The 17450-nt window shown below is 35.1% G+C and overlaps 6 protein-coding genes across 6 annotated transcripts; 2 read left to right on the top strand and 4 right to left on the bottom strand.

The window, feature by feature from the left end:
* Positions 1 to 102: 102 nt before the first annotated feature.
* On the bottom strand, positions 103 to 1344 carry WICANDRAFT_79193 (uncharacterized protein; the record flags this gene model as incomplete). Its single annotated transcript, XM_019184851.1, has 1 exon — positions 103 to 1344. One exon carries the CDS (start codon positions 1342 to 1344, stop codon positions 103 to 105), a length of 1242 nt encoding a protein of 413 aa, XP_019037852.1.
* An 898-nt stretch (positions 1345 to 2242) lies between these two features.
* Positions 2243 to 2938, top strand: WICANDRAFT_84414 (ubiquitin carboxyl-terminal hydrolase; the record flags this gene model as incomplete). The annotated part of the gene is made up of 1 exon (XM_019185706.1): positions 2243 to 2938. The coding sequence occupies one exon, from the start codon at positions 2243 to 2245 to the stop codon at positions 2936 to 2938; it is 696 nt and encodes a 231-aa protein (XP_019037851.1).
* A 135-nt stretch (positions 2939 to 3073) lies between these two features.
* Positions 3074 to 4453, bottom strand: THP3 (Thp3p; the record flags this gene model as incomplete). The annotated part of the gene is made up of 1 exon (XM_019184850.1): positions 3074 to 4453. One exon carries the CDS (start codon positions 4451 to 4453, stop codon positions 3074 to 3076), a length of 1380 nt encoding a protein of 459 aa, XP_019037850.1.
* A 479-nt stretch (positions 4454 to 4932) lies between these two features.
* WICANDRAFT_14124 (AGC family serine/threonine-protein kinase) lies at positions 4933 to 5838 on the bottom strand (the record flags this gene model as incomplete). Its single annotated transcript, XM_019180597.1, has 1 exon — positions 4933 to 5838. A coding segment is annotated over one exon (906 nt), but the record flags the coding sequence as incomplete, so codon positions are not given.
* A 658-nt stretch (positions 5839 to 6496) lies between these two features.
* On the bottom strand, positions 6497 to 8371 carry WICANDRAFT_63151 (uncharacterized protein; the record flags this gene model as incomplete). Its single annotated transcript, XM_019183499.1, has 1 exon — positions 6497 to 8371. The coding sequence occupies one exon, from the start codon at positions 8369 to 8371 to the stop codon at positions 6497 to 6499; it is 1875 nt and encodes a 624-aa protein (XP_019037848.1).
* A 1810-nt stretch (positions 8372 to 10181) lies between these two features.
* WICANDRAFT_54650 (uncharacterized protein) lies at positions 10182 to 15991 on the top strand (the record flags this gene model as incomplete). Its single annotated transcript, XM_019182745.1, has 2 exons — positions 10182 to 10972; positions 14614 to 15991. The coding sequence occupies 2 exons, from the start codon at positions 10182 to 10184 to the stop codon at positions 15989 to 15991; spliced, it is 2169 nt and encodes a 722-aa protein (XP_019037847.1).
* Between the last annotated feature and the right edge of the window lie 1459 nt (positions 15992 to 17450).

Here is a 17450-nt window from a genome sequence, read left to right as displayed (position 1 = left end):
TAACACAGTTGAAAATCAACAATACATAGCTTTGGGCACCAAATTGTCCTATAAACGCTATACAGTGACCCTTTTTGGTGTCGTTGGTGTGCTTATGGCTCTTCATTGTGGCGAACCAAAGTGCAAGATCTCATGTTCAGAAATTTTCTCGATCGGTGAAGCTTTGAGATCAGACATGCTAGTCCTCAACGACATTCTAGGACTATACCTCACTGGACTTGAGCCAAACGTATCATTTGTTGAAAATGATCTGGTGCTTCTCAATCCTGGCGATGACTCGTCAGTTCTTTGGAAATCTGAAACACTGTGTCGTTGTCTTGGTTGCCTTGTTGGAGTCTTTGGACTAGTTGGTAAAGTTTTGAACTGAGATGATGAACTCCTATTGAGATCTGGACTTCGAAAGCTTCCTAAGCTTGAGGTTCTTGATAATGGTTTTTCAAAATTGAACTCATTAGTCTTTGCAAAATATGAACTTGTTCTTGATTTGAGTGATGGTACAGTATAATCATTGAATTCTTCATCTGCTAAGAGTGTCTCCTCAACGCTATGACATTCTCTCTGTGTTGGAATTGAGTTAGGTCTAGAATTCAAGGAAGACCTTGATGAAACTTGACTAGACCGTCTTCTAAGATTGGATGGTGATAATTTTGACTTGAAATCACCGGTGTCAATAAAGCTGTTATGTTTAGAAGACGCTGAGCTTTTCCTTTTCAAAATTTTGGAACTTGAACTTCTTGTCAACGCTTGACTGTCTTCCATATGATGTTGTTGTGGTCTTGTTGGTGTTCCTATCTCTGTCTCTTTCTTCTCTTCTGGTGGAGCTGGTGGTGTTCTATTTGCAGATGCAAACTCTATTCCAGATGGTGTACCAATGTTCAAGGTGGGAGGGCGTGTCTTTGGTCTTGGTGGTGCTATTCTAGGTATTCTTGGTAAATTCTCAGCTCTTTCAAACTGTGGACTATTTTTTGGAATAGCAAATGGGCTTTTCAAAGCTGGTTGTTCATTAAAAGGGTCATGATTCTCTTTATTTTGCCCAACATTAACAGAACCATGCTGAACATCTTCATTTCTCAACTGCTCAAACTTTTTTTGCTGATGATAAGCAATCATATCCTCTACACTGATACCAAAGTTGATTGAATTTCTTTGAACTTCATTGTAAACCCATTTTGATTGTTTTCGAACATGTTCTTTCTTGGGTGGTTGTGTTACTCCAGTTGATTTTTCAAAATTCTTTGCTGCAAAATCAGAAAAGTCAATAGAATTTCTTAGCCTTGGAGATTGTGGAAGTGATTTTGTCAAGTATCGTAACTTGTTTATATCAACAACAGGTCCTGGTTCCATACTGGTTTGCTTTATGAGGTCTGCTCAAAAGTTATTGAGTATTTGAGAAGAGAATATCAATCACTCAATAATTTTCAAGTATCACGGTTTTTTTTATTCTCAAGAATCATCAATAAGTTGAATGGGTTAAAGTTTTGACAATTTCACTGATTTCATCTGCACCAATATACCTTACCGAAAAGGCTTACAAAGTTTCAGGAACATTCAGAACAAATACGGCAAAGTACAAGGGGAAGACCAAATGATATCTTACCACTGATAAAAGTATGAGTACCTCCTTAAACTTTGGCAGATAATTAAGGCTCTGGTAACTGTTCCAATGTGTGGTTCAAATTTTTGGAATCAAGCAATTTTTCCTATTTAGGCAATTTGTTCTTGATGCAGGTTCCATGCTTTAGACTTAGTGAATTCTAGCATCAACATCACCTCAAAACACAGCGAAGCTCACACTCCATTTTCTTCAATGCTAGATTATTCTTTGAGAGGCCTCTGCGTGCGCGTTTCTCATGAGAAATGTGATGCAAGTGGTGATCTAGAATTTGTCAGGGATGGTATAAAACATGCCTCGAATACATGAAGGCAGACATAATTCAATACACGGTATGAAATTGTGGGATAACTTGTTACTATGTAGTGCATTGACCTCCAATAAAAAACTTTGAACAAACACTCAAGATACCACTTTAATCACTTGAAAAATCATTCAAATCGTCCATTCCGGATATAATCGCCTTATGATCCCAAAGATAGTGGCCGAATCATGCCGAATTTTCGCGAATGGCAAATGATTGTTTGTACTTTTGCTTTCCAAAAGTATTGGTACAAGAGATACAAAGAGCTCTTGAAAGATTTTAGCTTATAAGGTCAATTGAACTAAAACATATACTGAAAACTGAAAATGTCACAATCAGTCATTCCATTAGAATCTAACCCAGAAATTTTCACTCAATTTGCCCATAAATTGGGTCTTTCCCAATCGTTTGTGTTTCATGATGTCTATTCATTAACCGATAAAGATTTACTTTCATTTATACCACGTCCAAGTCCAGCTATAATTCTATTATTTCCAATCACACCAGATTATGAAAAGGCTAGATTAGCTGAAGAGGAAAAATCAAAAGGTAGCACCGATGATGAAAATGTTGTTTGGTTCAAACAAACTGTTAAAAATGCTTGTGGTTTGTATGCTTTATTAAATTCAATTTCAAACTTAGATGAAGTTAGTTATGAGCCAAATTCTAGAATTGTTGAATTTAAAAAATCTTATAAGGACATTTCTAAATTAGAACAATTGGTGGAAAATTTGAAAAAAGATTATACAGATGCAGCCACATCAGGAGAAACTCAAGCTCCAGATGCTGAAGAAGATACATCATTACATTTCATTGCATTTATTAAGAAAGACGGTCATATTTATGAAATGGATGGAAGACGTAAAGGACCATTGGATTTGGGTGAAGCTCAAGAATCGAACAGTGAAGATGTCTTGGGTGAGTCAACAGTTGTTGAAAGATTTCAACGTTATATTGAATTATCAGATGATGAAAACAAATTGAATTTCTCATTAATGGCCTTAGCTCCATCTTTTGAATGAATATGCTTTTATTTTTTCAATTTGCTCGATGTGTAATGAATTTTAATTTCTTGAATTGATGAATTGTATTGTATTGTATTGTATTGGATAGTTTTTTTTCTTGCTACTCTTTGGATACTTACTAGCTCTGCAACTTCAAACTTGACCTTTAATATCAACTCTTTTACTTTGATTCAAGAACCCCAATATGGTACTTCTCGCATTAGCAGCGTTTAAATAAACAGCATTGTCACCTCTTAATTCAATAAATTTTTCAATTTGTTTCTCTTTAATGAAATTCATACAATCAACTTCATTTTCAAAATGAAAGTTCTTCAGTAAAAATTCAAGGCTTAAAATCTTATAAGCGGTGCAAATGACAGCTAAAGCTCTAACTCTTTCATTATCAATAAAACAATTCAATAAATTTCTCGTAGTACCAACTGTTTTTGAATATAATCTGAATAATTCATGATAATTATTTGAGATATGAGCTTTTGAGATTTTCAAAGCTTGAATAATTAATGGGCTTTCCTTATCTTTTGCAGTCAATTTTAATTTAATTAAACTGATTGAATCATAATTTCTTGTTAAAAGGTAATAAAGGATTCTATAACTTAAGAAATCAACTTTATTTGCACTTGAATTTATATGGGGCATTTGATAAAGACTCTTCAAAACAGTTTGACATTGATTAAATTCACCCAAATCTTTATTTTCAATAGCTATTCTTCCATGAGTTTCATAAACTTTGACACTAAATTCATTTTCAATCAATTGGACTCTCAAGTCTTGTCTTATAGATTTAAATTGGTCACAAAGATAGGCATATTTAGCATCGCCACTCTTGTATTTGTCCATTAAAGCTGTGAATGCTCTTTGCAATACCGGTAAAGGTCTAACTTTTGAAGGATCAGGAGCAGAAGTTAACCTTAGATACGATTTTTCCAATGTTTGACAAGTACCTCTTACTGGCTGGTTTTTATCAGCCTCGAAAACCTCATCATTAACTGAGAATCCAGATGGAGTGGAAACACTTAATTCTCTTTCGAATCTTGAAGCTCTTGCCTTTTTTCTTGAATCTGAGAATAATTCATCGTCATCTTCATTACTGTCATCATCACTATCATTGAATTGACGACGTTTTAAAACACCTACTCTGTGTTTCAGGCTTTGATCTTTGATATTAAATCTCAAAGGTTGGTTTTGTATTTTTGGTTTTGGTAGATTACAATTCAATTCAAATGAAGCGACATTGTTGAAAATAGGCAACTCTTGTTTATCCCAATCATTTTCCCACAATTTCCCAATATTGTTAGCTTTTTCAATCATTGTCTTCAATTGTAATTGCATTTCAGCGGTTTTCTTGGAATCAAATTTCAAATCAGAAGCTCTTTCATGGCAAACTTCTACAAATCTGGTTAAACTTTGAGGAAGGGCATCTGTGGCTGGAGGGGTCTGTTGTTGCATGGCTGGTGTATCTCTATGCTTTGAGGCACCTAATGCTGTTGGCGTTACAGAATTATAGGTACTCATATTGTTATGGAATTGTTGTTGTAGATGATCCCCCTATGTTTGGCAATAAAAAATGTATGAGGCAAATGGGCGACAATATTTAAAGGATTCAAAGTCTTTCTTTTAGCGTGTTGGAGATGTGAGGAAGAATGGACAAAGTGAAATGTAAAAAAGGCTAGTTAAGTTATGTTAGTAAAAGCTGGTTGTTGTTCCGTTTGTACTTGATCAGCTAGTTGTTTACTTCTTCTGTTCATGTTTTTTTTTCTGGTTTTTTTTTTTATCCTCCAACGAAACTTTTGAGGAACTGCCAAAGGGTACCGGGTCAGTTATTATATAAGATATTACGTAAAATTAAAGGCGAAATGTATGAATAAATAGAATTAGCTATTATAAATATGGGAAAACCCTTGATCTGTATATGAAAACCCTTTGAAAAGGTCATCATTATCTCTATTGTTGTTACTGTTTTGAATTGAAAGTCCGTTCAATGGGGACCCAACTGGTGTAATATTCATTTCTGTGAATTCACTATCAAAATTCTCAGCCAGTATTGGATCAGTAATTATTGGAACAATTGGTGGTTCAAAACCTCTATTCTCTATCTCTTTCCAATTGATCTTTCTGAAGAATCTATGTGATTTGACGGCTTGGAAATTTGTTAATCTTTTTTCTGGATTTTTCTTTAATAAACGTAATAGTAAATCTTTGGCATCTTGTGATAAATAAAATGGAACTTTAAACTTATTGGCTAATATTTTATCCATGATTCTTTTGTTGTTGTTACCAGTGAATGGTGGTGAGCCTGTCAACATATCAAACATAACACAACCAAGAGACCAAAAATCCACCGCATAATCATAAGGAATATCTTGAAGAATCTCTGGAGCCATATATTCTGGAGTTCCTATCAACGAGGTACATAGTTCATCATCATTCAGACCAACTTTACTCAATCCAAAGTCAGTCAACACTAAATATCCATTTGAATCTAGTAGACAATTCTCTGGTTTCAAATCTCTATAGACAATACCGATGTTGTGTAAATGTTCTAAACCTAAAACCATTTGCGCCAGATAAACAGCAGCATTAGTTTCACTTAAAAATTTCTCTTGTTGTAAATGTTGAAATAATTCACCTCCATCAAGATATTCTAAAATCAAATATAATTTATCATAATCTTGGAACGCATAATATAATTTAACGATGGAATTGTGACTAACACTTTCTAAAATGGACTTTTCATTTATTGTTCTTTCCACTGTCTTGTTTTGTAAGATGATTGAAGCTTTTTTCAATTGCTTTTGAGCAAATAATTTACCTGTTTTTCTTTCACGCACTAATAGCACTTTACCATATGAGCCAACACCAAGGACTTTAATATATTCAAAATCTGAAGGTTTAGGTTTCCCTGTGGTGATATTAATGACCTTAACAGGCGATGCAGCATCATCTGTTGGTAGGAATTCATTTTCGGAAACATATGAGCTAACGAATGAATGATCTATACCAATCTCCACAGATGTACCCAGTCTATTCATTGGAGCATTTCTATTTGAAGCAGTTGAACTTTTACGTCTTCTATGGTTTGGAATATCCAATGGCTCACTAATCAGAAATCTATTTTGGAAATCTTGGTGAAGTGCTTCGTCATTATATTCTTCTTCATCTAAAGTGAAAACACTCATTGTTGCACGTTTCTCTTTGGTCTTGAAGACTTTTCTTACACCAGTCTGATGTAGTGGATTCTAAGCTACTTTGCGTAAAGTGAAAAAGACAGGTATGGCCTAGTGGAGTGAATGGGATGCTTCTCTTTATTCAGATCTGTGGCGGTTCTTCATTTGAAACGTTCAGTTCGATCTATTTCACTTGTTGAAGCGATTAAGGCCTGGCATTTTTTCGTGTCTATTGTTTTTGGAGCTGTTGGTCGCGAAAAGTACCCGGCTAGGAGAAAATGTGATTATATAATCATTGGTGGTAGAGCATTAGGTATTAAATATATTCAATAATTCTAATATAATATTAATATTAGCTACTAGTACAATATTCATCATCTGCAATATTATCTCAATTAAACTTATAGTCATGTAAGTCAATAAAATCCTGGTTAAGCAACTTTTGGTCAATTCCCCGAGCAGGGTCAAAGAGTGAACAACGGTTAAAGTCAAAGATCCAAATTGACGAAGTTTGTTCATCAAAACATATATTACACCTCATGATATCTCCATGAACAATCCCTATGGAATGAAGTTTTTCAATTTCATCACATGCACTGAAGAGAAGTTCATCATAATCATGTGGTTTCCTCTCCACAAATGGAATCTCAGAAATTGCCATATAATAGATAAATTTACCACTAGAACGTTGTTTTATTTTACCATGACCAATCAAATAAGGGGCATTGATTTTGTGTTTTGGGTGTAAACGAGTTTCATTATAATTTTGAATTCTTTGATATGCCTGAATTTCATTAAGGTACCTGTTAAATATACTTTGTTCATAAGCTTTAAAATCAGAATTGTATCTTTCTTCATCAAAAAGAGGAGAGCCACCACTCTCATTAGTTAGAGTATAATACTTGCTCATACCCTCTTCCTTGAAATATTTCTCTATTTTTTCTTCATCATACAATTTTAATATGACATTCCCATCTTTCAGTTCATCCTGAATTGGGATGCCCTGAACCGGATTCTTTGGTTTAAAGTTCAAATAATAATTTTCCGCACTCATTTTGTAGACTTCTATTGGAGTATCGATACTATATTCTTGAATACTTTCTCCAAGGTTATCGATTTTTTCCATAATTTCAGCTTCAGGAATGCTTTCCAAGGTATGAGGTTTGTTTGTAAACTGATTCCTTCTAGCAGCAGTACTTGTTAATGAGTATTGATCTCTTGACGAACTTATAGTATCTGATGATCCTGATGATGTTTGTAAGAGTAGAGGGGAGGTTGACGTATCAAACTCACAACGGCTACTTATGGTTAAAATATCTTCATCATTTCTTTCTAGTTCAGCATTTGAACCATTGATCAAGCCAGAGCAACCATCATATAAAATGCACATAACAATTTTGGATGCTGTTACTCGTTCTTCAGGACTTGCATTTTGGGAATAGATCTTCCACATTTCTATGGTTTTAGATTTTTCATCAACAAAGTCACTAGAATTAACATTAGTGGAGCTTTCATCAACCTGGACACTATTCATATTTTCATTCACAATATCTATTTGATTGAAATGGGTAAAACGCATTGATACACCATCTGTAAGTAAACCTTTCCTTACAGTGGGTGATATCATCAAATATGACAGGAGTTGACAGTAAAAATCTCTGTATTTCTCATCAAATCCTCTTTCTTTGGAATTAAATAATGGTGACAGAAATGGCTTCTTTGCTCCAAGCACCAAATGAATCTTTGCTTTGCCAATGGGACCACTCCAAACTCCCAAATCGGATCGAATTTGCTCTCCAAATTTCGGACTCTCAAGCTCCACAGCATCCTTCAATGGTTTATTAACTCTAGCTTTTAGTCTCATGTTGTAGACAATATTAAATAATCCAGTAACTGGATTAATAAGACATGAATGAAGTGCTTGGGTAATAGAATCCTCGCGATTGTCATATTCTGTTGGTATACCTGCACAAACCCACATGCAATTTAAAACTCGCCAAACTTCCGTATGGTCAGCTGAACAGGCATTTTGAATATTTCTCATGAGATCCTGGTCAATAGTTTCCAATCTTTCATGTAGCCATGAATCAAACTCGTTTTCCTTTGTGTCTTCAGCGCTTAATTTGATGTTGGAAGATTTGATTTGGTGGGCTAGTGAATTGTTCGATCCTGTTGATGGAGATGTGTTTGAATTCCTTAAATCCTCCTGAGCATTTGAAGGTGATTCAGGGTTATATCCATCAATTTCCAACCCCATGAAGGGCATTATAAGCAGTATTTTAGCGAGAGCCGCAGTATCTTGATATGAATGAGCCTCATAGTTGTATCTCATTCCAAGAGTCTGTATAGTTTTCACCAACAACAATCTATCAACTTTTGTAACATCAGTTGGTCTAAGATATTTATCTTCCTTTGGGACATCTTTGTAAAAGTTGTGGTAGTTGATCAGATGGTGTTATTCTTTAGTTCCTCTAATACATTATGTAATATCAGCTGGAAGTTGTCGTTGACGTACGAATCCTTTAGCTTCTCAATGCTCTGCATTTTGAAATGATATTGGTGATGATATAAAAGATGGTGATGATGAAGATGGCGTATAATGTATCGGTTAATGGTTTTGATGTGTAAGAGATCATTTTTTGTTTTTCGCGAGTGCAATACTCTCCGCGAACTCGTTTTTTTTCTTGATTTTCAAAAAAAAAAAAGGATGCACAATTTTAATTTAGAAGCAACGGTTCTTGTCGCGCACACATGGGTGTACATTTCATAAGGTTGTAAGTTTAGATGAAGTAATAGAAATGATTTTGAAGTTTGGCATCAAGTTTCAGTGTCTTTGAAGGCCCTTTCAATATATGGTTGTTTGAATATGCTTCAACTCCTGACAGCCATGTTGTGTACTCCTGGTTTTTGCAAATTATGTCTTGGTCTAGTTCATGACGAGCCCAAGATATGAATTATGGGCGCTAATGACTTGGAAGTCCAAATGAGACGTTGGCACAATTAAGACTTTTCACTAAAAATAAGCTTAAAAGCTAACACCTCTTTAAGTTTATCTCCTTTTGGTACCTGAAAATGAACGTTTAAACTGATGAAAACTGGTACGGCTGATCAACAATCATCAAGGGTCCTGAAAAACCTTGATATCTTCTCCAAACTAGTTTGTACGTTAGCAGTTTTTACAAATTGTTTGCTAATAAGTCATTGTGACTATATGACCTAGGGGCACATGTCAAAGACTGATTTCAAGTTTCAAGCTGTTTCAACTTAGGAAAAACCATCATGATGATTAACAGAATCATTCGTTTAATTTAAGTGATCGCCAAAAACTCCAAAGTACAAATAGGATTTCTTGGGGGATTTACAGAACAACCTATGATCGCATGTCCGTGATTTGTCTTTGGCGTTTGACGTTTGAAATTTGAAGTCTAGGACCTTGATTTGCAAGGAACTGTTACAGATCACAGATCTATTTTTGATCTTTTAAGGTGTTACACAGGCTATCGGAAAATGAGCTGATGATTTCTATCATTTTCTTAAGAGCAGGCAGTTTGGTTATTCAATTAAGGTCACTTTATATCGTTTGGTGATATATTAACGTCAACTTCGTTTTTACCAAGCTCAATCTTATCGAAATGATGTTTTTGGAAAATACCAAGATATGTCAACTAGTTGGAGGAATTTTCAGCTCAGATAAATTTGATTCCTTCCAGATTTAAGAAGCAACACCCATTTTTTTTTAACAGACATCAGTTTAGTCCAATCAATAGCTACGTGAGCAAAATTACGATCTATTGTGCCTTGTTTAGGTAAACTAATAGGATAGATCTAACGTTGATCGTTGTTGCATAACATGATTTTTCTGACTGATGGAGCCAATGATGATTTTGACATTAATGCAACTCAAAGTGTTGGTGGAATCATAGAAGAGATTGAAAAAACTGATAACTGGTCAACTAAGCCTCAAGGATTCAATCAAGCTTTTCCTATATCTATATATAATAATGTTTGGTCCAAATTGAAAAAATCAATTATTTCTTGAAGAAAAACACTATTTGTTGGTCAAAACACACACACTGATGAAATTTCAATCATACTTTATCTTATTGATCTTGAGTCTGTCACAACTTGTTGTATCTTCCAAACATCCAGCAAAATCTCACAATAGAAACCATAAATGGTATTATATCTATCGTGCCTGCATGGAGGGTACTAATGATTATAAATGGGAATCATCAATCAAGGCCAAACTAACAAAACAATGTCAATACCAGCCAATTTTAGGTTCAATTTTGATATGTATTGCTAATGAAATGGGTGATTCTACTAAAAACTTTCAAAAATCACTAAATGCTTTAGGAGAACGTTGTAACCCAAGAGCTAAAACAAACTATTCGGTTGATGACTTGAATAAAATTTATCACAATGCTACGCAATATGTTATTGATCCTAAAACTATACAAGGAAATGTCACAAAAATCAAATTTTCTCAACCTGTTAACATAGTGAAAGCAGACATTGAGGATGCCTTGCGGTTTTATAAGGCCAATTTCGCAAATACAGGAAATGCTTCACTCTATTCTGGTATAATGTGGGCTTATTTTGTCGGAATTTTCATCTTGATGGGGGTTGCAAATTTTATAAAGAGACTAGGCTATCAACATAATTTCAACCATAAGGTTATAAAATGGTATAGATCCAATATTTCAATTCCTGCATTGTTTAATGCAAAACACACGGATCCTTTCCAATTTTGCAAAATATTTGCTGGTCTCGTACCAACTAGAGTTGAAACTTTAATAGTGATTGGATTCTTAGGATTAAATGCCTTGTTCCTTGGTGGATTCCATGATTTTGGTTCCCATCTCCAGTCCAGAAAGATCCAGGTTATGAGGATGGTTGCTGATAGAGCAGGTGTTTTAGCATTTGGAATAATCCCATTGATTGTTTTATTTGCGGGAAGAAATAATATATTAACTTCATTGACTGGGTTGCCTTTCCAATCGTTTATTGTTTTCCATAAATATGTTGCCAGGATGATGTGGATACATGCCTTGATCCATAGTGCTTGTTACACTGCATATGCTGTTCATACAAATTCGGTTTCTGCTTATTTCCACAAAAGATACTTTGTTTGGGGTGTGGGTGCTACAATATTTGGTGGGTTTATATTACTTCAAGCATTCCATGTTTTCAGATCAAGAGCTTATGAAACCTTTTTAATCATTCATATTATATTGGCCATCTTGTTTATTGTTGCTTGCTTTTGGCATTGTTATGATATAGGTTATCTTGAATGGATATATGCATCTTGGGCACTATGGATATTTGATAGATTGTTGAGAGTTGTTAGAATGGTGAATTTTGGTTTCAGGAATGCAGATGTTGAATTGATTGCGGATGATACTTTCAAAGTTAGTGTTATTCATAACACAAGGTTCAAACCGTTTCCTGGTGCATTTGCTTATGTTTATTTCTTAACACCAAGTACCTTTTGGCAATCACATCCATTTACAATTATTGATTCGGCCTTGAAAGAAAATGAACTTACAATTTATATCAAGACCAAGAATGGTGTTACAAAAAGAATTAATAAATTATTAGAGAGATCTGATAACAAGAGAACTTTAAGAGTTTGCGTTGAAGGTCCTTATGGTCATCGTGCCCCAATGGAAAAATATGATACTACATTATTGCTTGCTGGTGGGAATGGTATTCCAGGTCCATATTATCATGCTATTGACCTTGCTAAACGTGATTCTGCAACTAAACAACAGATCAAGTTGACTTGGGTGGTTCGTAACCCAGAATCTATATGCTGGTTCTATAAAGAGTTGATGGGTTTAAAACAAACAACTGTTCAAACAGATGTCTACATCACAGGTAAGATACCCTCACATGTTGAATTGGCAAACTCATTAGAGAAAAGATCGAATTCTAGTGAAACTAGTTCAAGTCAGGATTTAAAAGATGAAAAAAATGAAAGCTTCAAAACTTATGAGGTGGAGTCAGATAAGACAGATTCTAGTGCTATTATTTCGAAACTGTCAACACATATAAATTTCCATTATGGCAGACCAAACCTTGAAAAGGTTATGGAATATGAATTTATAGGTCAGGGGAAACAAGATGTTGGGGTTATGACATGTGGACCACCAAAGATGGTTGATAATGTAAGAAGATTGGTTGCTGATTACATACCAAAATCTGAGGGTCGTGTTGATTTGTTTGAAGAACTACAAACTTGGTGATCATGTTTATTGAATAGATATATATTTCATTGACAGGGCCTCGTAGTCGTTTGTTACCTCTTTCTTGTTGCTACACAAGCTCAAGAACTTTTCTTTCTCCAACTTAGAAGTTGCAACAGTGGTCTGTTTTCAAATTCTCATATGCAGCTTCAATTAATATCAGCTGCTGTACATGAAGGAAAAAACACCCAATCACAAGACCGTTTGAAAGATTTTTTTCAAAATGATCGACAGCTCAAATGGCAGCACATATGAGTTTTGCTCCGTTGTTGAAAAAAAGTGAAGGACGTTGTAGAGGTTTGGAACTCATTGCTCAAATATTCAGTACCTGATAATGGCTCAAAGAGATGTTATTAACATCGCCAAGCAAACAGCCCATTTCCTTCACAATTTTTAGCTCCAAAAAAGCGTTGAACTTGACTTTTGTCTTGTTGATCAATTGTATGTCCGATGATTTACAGTTTCAGCAGGGGCCTTTTCGAAAATTTTTAAGCTTAAATTTGGGGACTGATCTGATCGATCTGATAACAAACGGGAGACTAAATAAGGGTCTAGGTCTAAACGGCACAATGCCAACTAGACCCTGGAAAATTGCCTCGATGAGCCTGTGAAAAGTGGTCAATTACATTCACAAGTGCAGGTTCAAAGAGCCAAGCTAAGTAGTAGTACATTTTGACAAGTTGTAGCAAGAAATAACTGGGCTCTCGTCACTATCAAAAGAATAAAGCTTTGGAAAGTATTAAAAACACTGGCTTTCGCACTTCTACTACGTTTTAAATCCTTCTGGTTTAGATTTTGCAAAAATCTACACCTTCGTGTAAAGCAGTCTTCAAAACATCCTGGAGGGCTCAAATGCTGGCTGGATTCCTGCACCATAAATTATCTAGAAGATCTTTAGACCAATCAGAGTGAAAAACTATTCGCGAAGTGGGTAAAACATGAAAAAAATCAGCACTTCAACCTTCATAACGGGCATTTAATTAATTAAGCAGCTTTCAAAGAAAAAAACGGTCATCAGCTTACAGTTGATTTCTTTTTGCGTTTGAATCTGACTCCTTGATCACTAAATAGTTATCCTAACCATCCAATCATGACTGGGGAATATCAAGAAAAATGCAATGCTTTTGAAGTCATCAAACCAAAAATGAAGCTGAAAAGGTATTGATCAAACAAGCTAGACGGTATTGAAAGATGAAAGCTGGCATAAAGCAATCTATGAGGTAACTGGTATGAGCTGGTCCTTCTGAAGAGATGTGTATGCTTGAACCTCAAATTTCTATATGATTTTTTCTATATGTTGTCGGTTATACGTACACTTCAGCAAAAGTACGAAGTACATTGAATCGATCAGCATTGTCTACAGGAAATAGTAAAAGAGCCGGATGCTTGTTCGTTTTCAAAATAAAATACATAACGTATAAATTTAATGAAGTTCCCCATGGGTTGATTTTCAAGCCAAGACCCAGATAAGATCAAGCATTGTACCACTCATCATGAACTTGAAACCCAATTTTTTATTCTTGCTTTTAACACTACTTCAATATGTTGCAGCGGCCCCAAGAAAAACAGAAGCTTTAGGTTATAGATGGAAATACATTGTGTTCACTTGTAAATCTGCAAGTTCTTACTATACCTTTGGTACAAATTTAACTGCTTATTATACATCTTTATGTGGTTATGAACCTATTACTGGTACTGTTGTTAACTGTATGGCCAATGAGTTAGGCCCTGACAGTAACTTGTTCCAAAAATCATTGAAAAGACTGGCAAACACATGTACACTTTATGGTGGACATAACTATACAGCTGATCAACTTGAATCATTATATAAAAATGCTACTGAGAATTTGATTGATTTGAATACCGTCACAACAAATTTGACAACAACAGTCTTTTACCAACCTGTCAACGTTACACATGAAATGATTCAAAGTTCTTTAACATATTACGAGTATCTATACTTCAATTTTGATCAAGGTTCAATGTTGGCTGGTATTATGTATTTGTTCTTTGTGTTGGTGTTCATCATTATAGGATCTGTTAATTTTATCAAAAGATTAGGTTTCCATAGACATTTCAATAACAAGTTCATCAATTGGTATCGTGCTAAAATTTCCATACCAGCATTGTTTAATGGCAAACATACTGAAGCACCAACTGCTCTTAAAGTGTTTTCCACATTGATTCCAACAAGAGTTGAGTCCATTGTTATATTCTTTTTCTTGTGCTTGAACATCTTGTTATCCACTGCTCACTATAGTTTCAAATCAACAGAAGAAGTGAGAAATGTTCAACTTATGGAATTTGTTGCTGATAGAACAGGGTTATTATCATTTGGTTTGATTCCACTATTGATTATCTTTGCTGGTAGAAATAATATTCTTACTACATTGACTGGTATTCCATACTCAACTTTTATTGTTTTCCATAAATGGGTTGCAAGATTCATGTGGATCCATGCTTTGATTCATTCCGCTTGTTGGACAGCATATGCAGTTTATTATAAGGCGATGGCTGAAGATTCAGCTGAAACATATTGGACTTGGGGTATTGTTGCTACTATCCTTGGTGGATTGATCTTGGTCCAAGCCTTCCACATCTTCAGAAATATGGCTTATGAAACCTTCTTGTTCATACATATTGTTTTAGCTATTCTGTTTATTGTTGGTTGTTGGTGGCATTGTTATACTCTAGGCTGGCTAGAATGGATTTATGTTTCATGGGCAGTTTGGATATTTGATAGAGTGTTGAGAGTTGTTAAAATGTGTATGTTTGGATTTAGAAATGCTCAGATTGAATTGATTGCTGATGATACTTTCAAAATCACTGTTAAACATGGTAAATGGTTTGCTCCATATCCAGGCTCATTTGGTTATGTTTATTTCATTACACCAACAATGTTTTGGCAATCCCATCCATTCACTTTGATTGATTCAGTGCTAAACAAGGATGAAACAACTATTTATGTGAAAACCAAGGCTGGTATCACCAAGAGACTAAACAAACAATTAGCCAAAATCCCTGGAAACAAAAAAACCATTAGAATATCCATTGAAGGTCCATATGGTCATAGAGCTCCAATTGAAAAATATGATACTGCATTATTGTTGGCTGGTGGTAATGGAATCCCCGGCCCATACTACCATGCTATTGACTTGTCTAAACGTGAATCTTCAACAAAGCAACAGATAAAGCTTACCTGGATTATTCGTAATCCAGATGCGTTACAATGGTTTCATAAAGAGTTGGAACTTTTAGCTCACACCAACGTTCAAACAGATATTTACATTACTGCTCAAGACCAAAATAAAGAGAAATTAGAAGTTAATGTGGAGGAGAAAAAAGATACATCGAGTGATGAAGAAGGTAAAGCTTCAAATTCAGATACAACATCCGATAAAGCACCAAGCACAAGTGAAGTTATTTCATCATTATCTAATCATATAAATTTCCATTATGGAAGACCAAACTTGGAGGAGATTATAGTGAAAGAATTCACAGATGAAAAAGGTCCATCAGTTGCTGTGATGAGTTGTGGACCTCCAAAGATGGTTGATGCTATTAGAAACCTTGTCGCAAAACATTTACAAGAGTCTAAAGGTCGTGTTGATCTGTATGAAGAGTTGCAAGTTTGGTAATGATGCTGACTCTGAATCTTTCTCTGTACCCTTCGTGTCTTTGTTGATGCTCAAAATGATTTCGTGTATATATACCTAATTTAACCTCAAAAATTCCTTCTTATTGAGTACTGTGTAGCTTAGGTATGTCTTATAGACACGTAATCTGTCAAGTAACCTACAGAGTTGAACTAGATGTTGAAGCTGGCGATTCTCCAGCTTGTAGTCACATTAAATGCTCTCCAGAATTCCCGAGATACAAATATAGATCATTTGAATTATCCCAGTGCAAATACCAGTACAGTTGTAAAGAAATTTATCAACACTTGAACGTTCCTGAATGTATGCCGAGTCTCGTAAGTCTCGTCTCCAATTGTTCAAAATCTCCTTGAAGTCAAAGCCGAGTACAGACGTTAATTAAAGTTTGAGCCACTCACAGCTTGAGTATTAGACAGCTTTCATGACTATAGCCAGTCAGGATCCCAGCTTATAGAATTGTCTTCTAACGGTTATATGCTAATTAATTAAAAACAGCGATCAAACACCCTCAATTTTGAGAAGGGGACTAATTTTAAGGTTATTATGACTTCGCGAAAATTTTAATTGATCAAATATCGCGAAAGAAAAAGAAAGTGGCATAACTTCTTCAAAGAGTTAAGCACAATGTTTATGCTATTAACTGGTGATTGTTATTGCTCTTAAGTGAATGGTTCAAGTAAAGCTAATGCCAAATCATCACATGCCTCCTGTTAAGCTCCACAAGTCCAGGACCTCATCTTGCAAATAATTTAGCATGGGCAAAAAAAAAAAGAGGTGTGCTTTTCATTTAATTCATCATGTACAAAAAAACAGCAGCCTAGGTTTACGTGAATGCAGGTCATTGAGTAGAGCAGCCAAGTCCAAAAGACAATAACAATTCTTCGAGGGAAGCAGTCATTTGAGGCATCCCCGTTCATGAGTGGGTTTTGGGTTATTCGTGATAGGTCCCTGAAGTGTCTGTCAAAGACAACCGTTGTGATATTTTTTGACTTTAACCCAAGAGAATAAGGATACAGCTTCAATGGTTGAGCTTTATTGTTCCAATAGCTTGTGTTCAATAAGAAGAGTTAACAGCGACGCTAAGCTTTTCCAAGCATCGGTTGGGTTTGAGTTGACTTGACCTGAAGCGGGTATTTAAAGAAAATTATTATCTAAAAGATCTTCAAAGAGAGGGTCCGAAATGAATAACTCAAGCTGTTGCAACATCATTGGTCCATGGATAGAAACGTCTAGACATTTCAAATCCTTTCCATTGCATGATCTTTAGTTGAAGAATTATTTTAGTTTTTGTCAGGTAGCATATTATTTCAACCTCCATTATCCCAAAAGAAAGGGTCCAATCATCAGCTGTTGAAATTGGAAATAGCGCCATTACTTGCAGGTCCACGTCTGTACTTTGAGATTTGCATATGTGGATGCTTGAGTCATGATTATCACTGTG

This window comes from Wickerhamomyces anomalus, assembly GCF_001661255.1.
Source record: "Wickerhamomyces anomalus NRRL Y-366-8 unplaced genomic scaffold WICANscaffold_4, whole genome shotgun sequence".
NCBI lineage: Eukaryota > Fungi > Ascomycota > Saccharomycetes > Phaffomycetales > Wickerhamomycetaceae > Hansenula > Hansenula anomala.
Note: the sequence above shows the minus strand (reverse complement) of the source record. Positions and strands in the feature narration are given on the sequence as shown.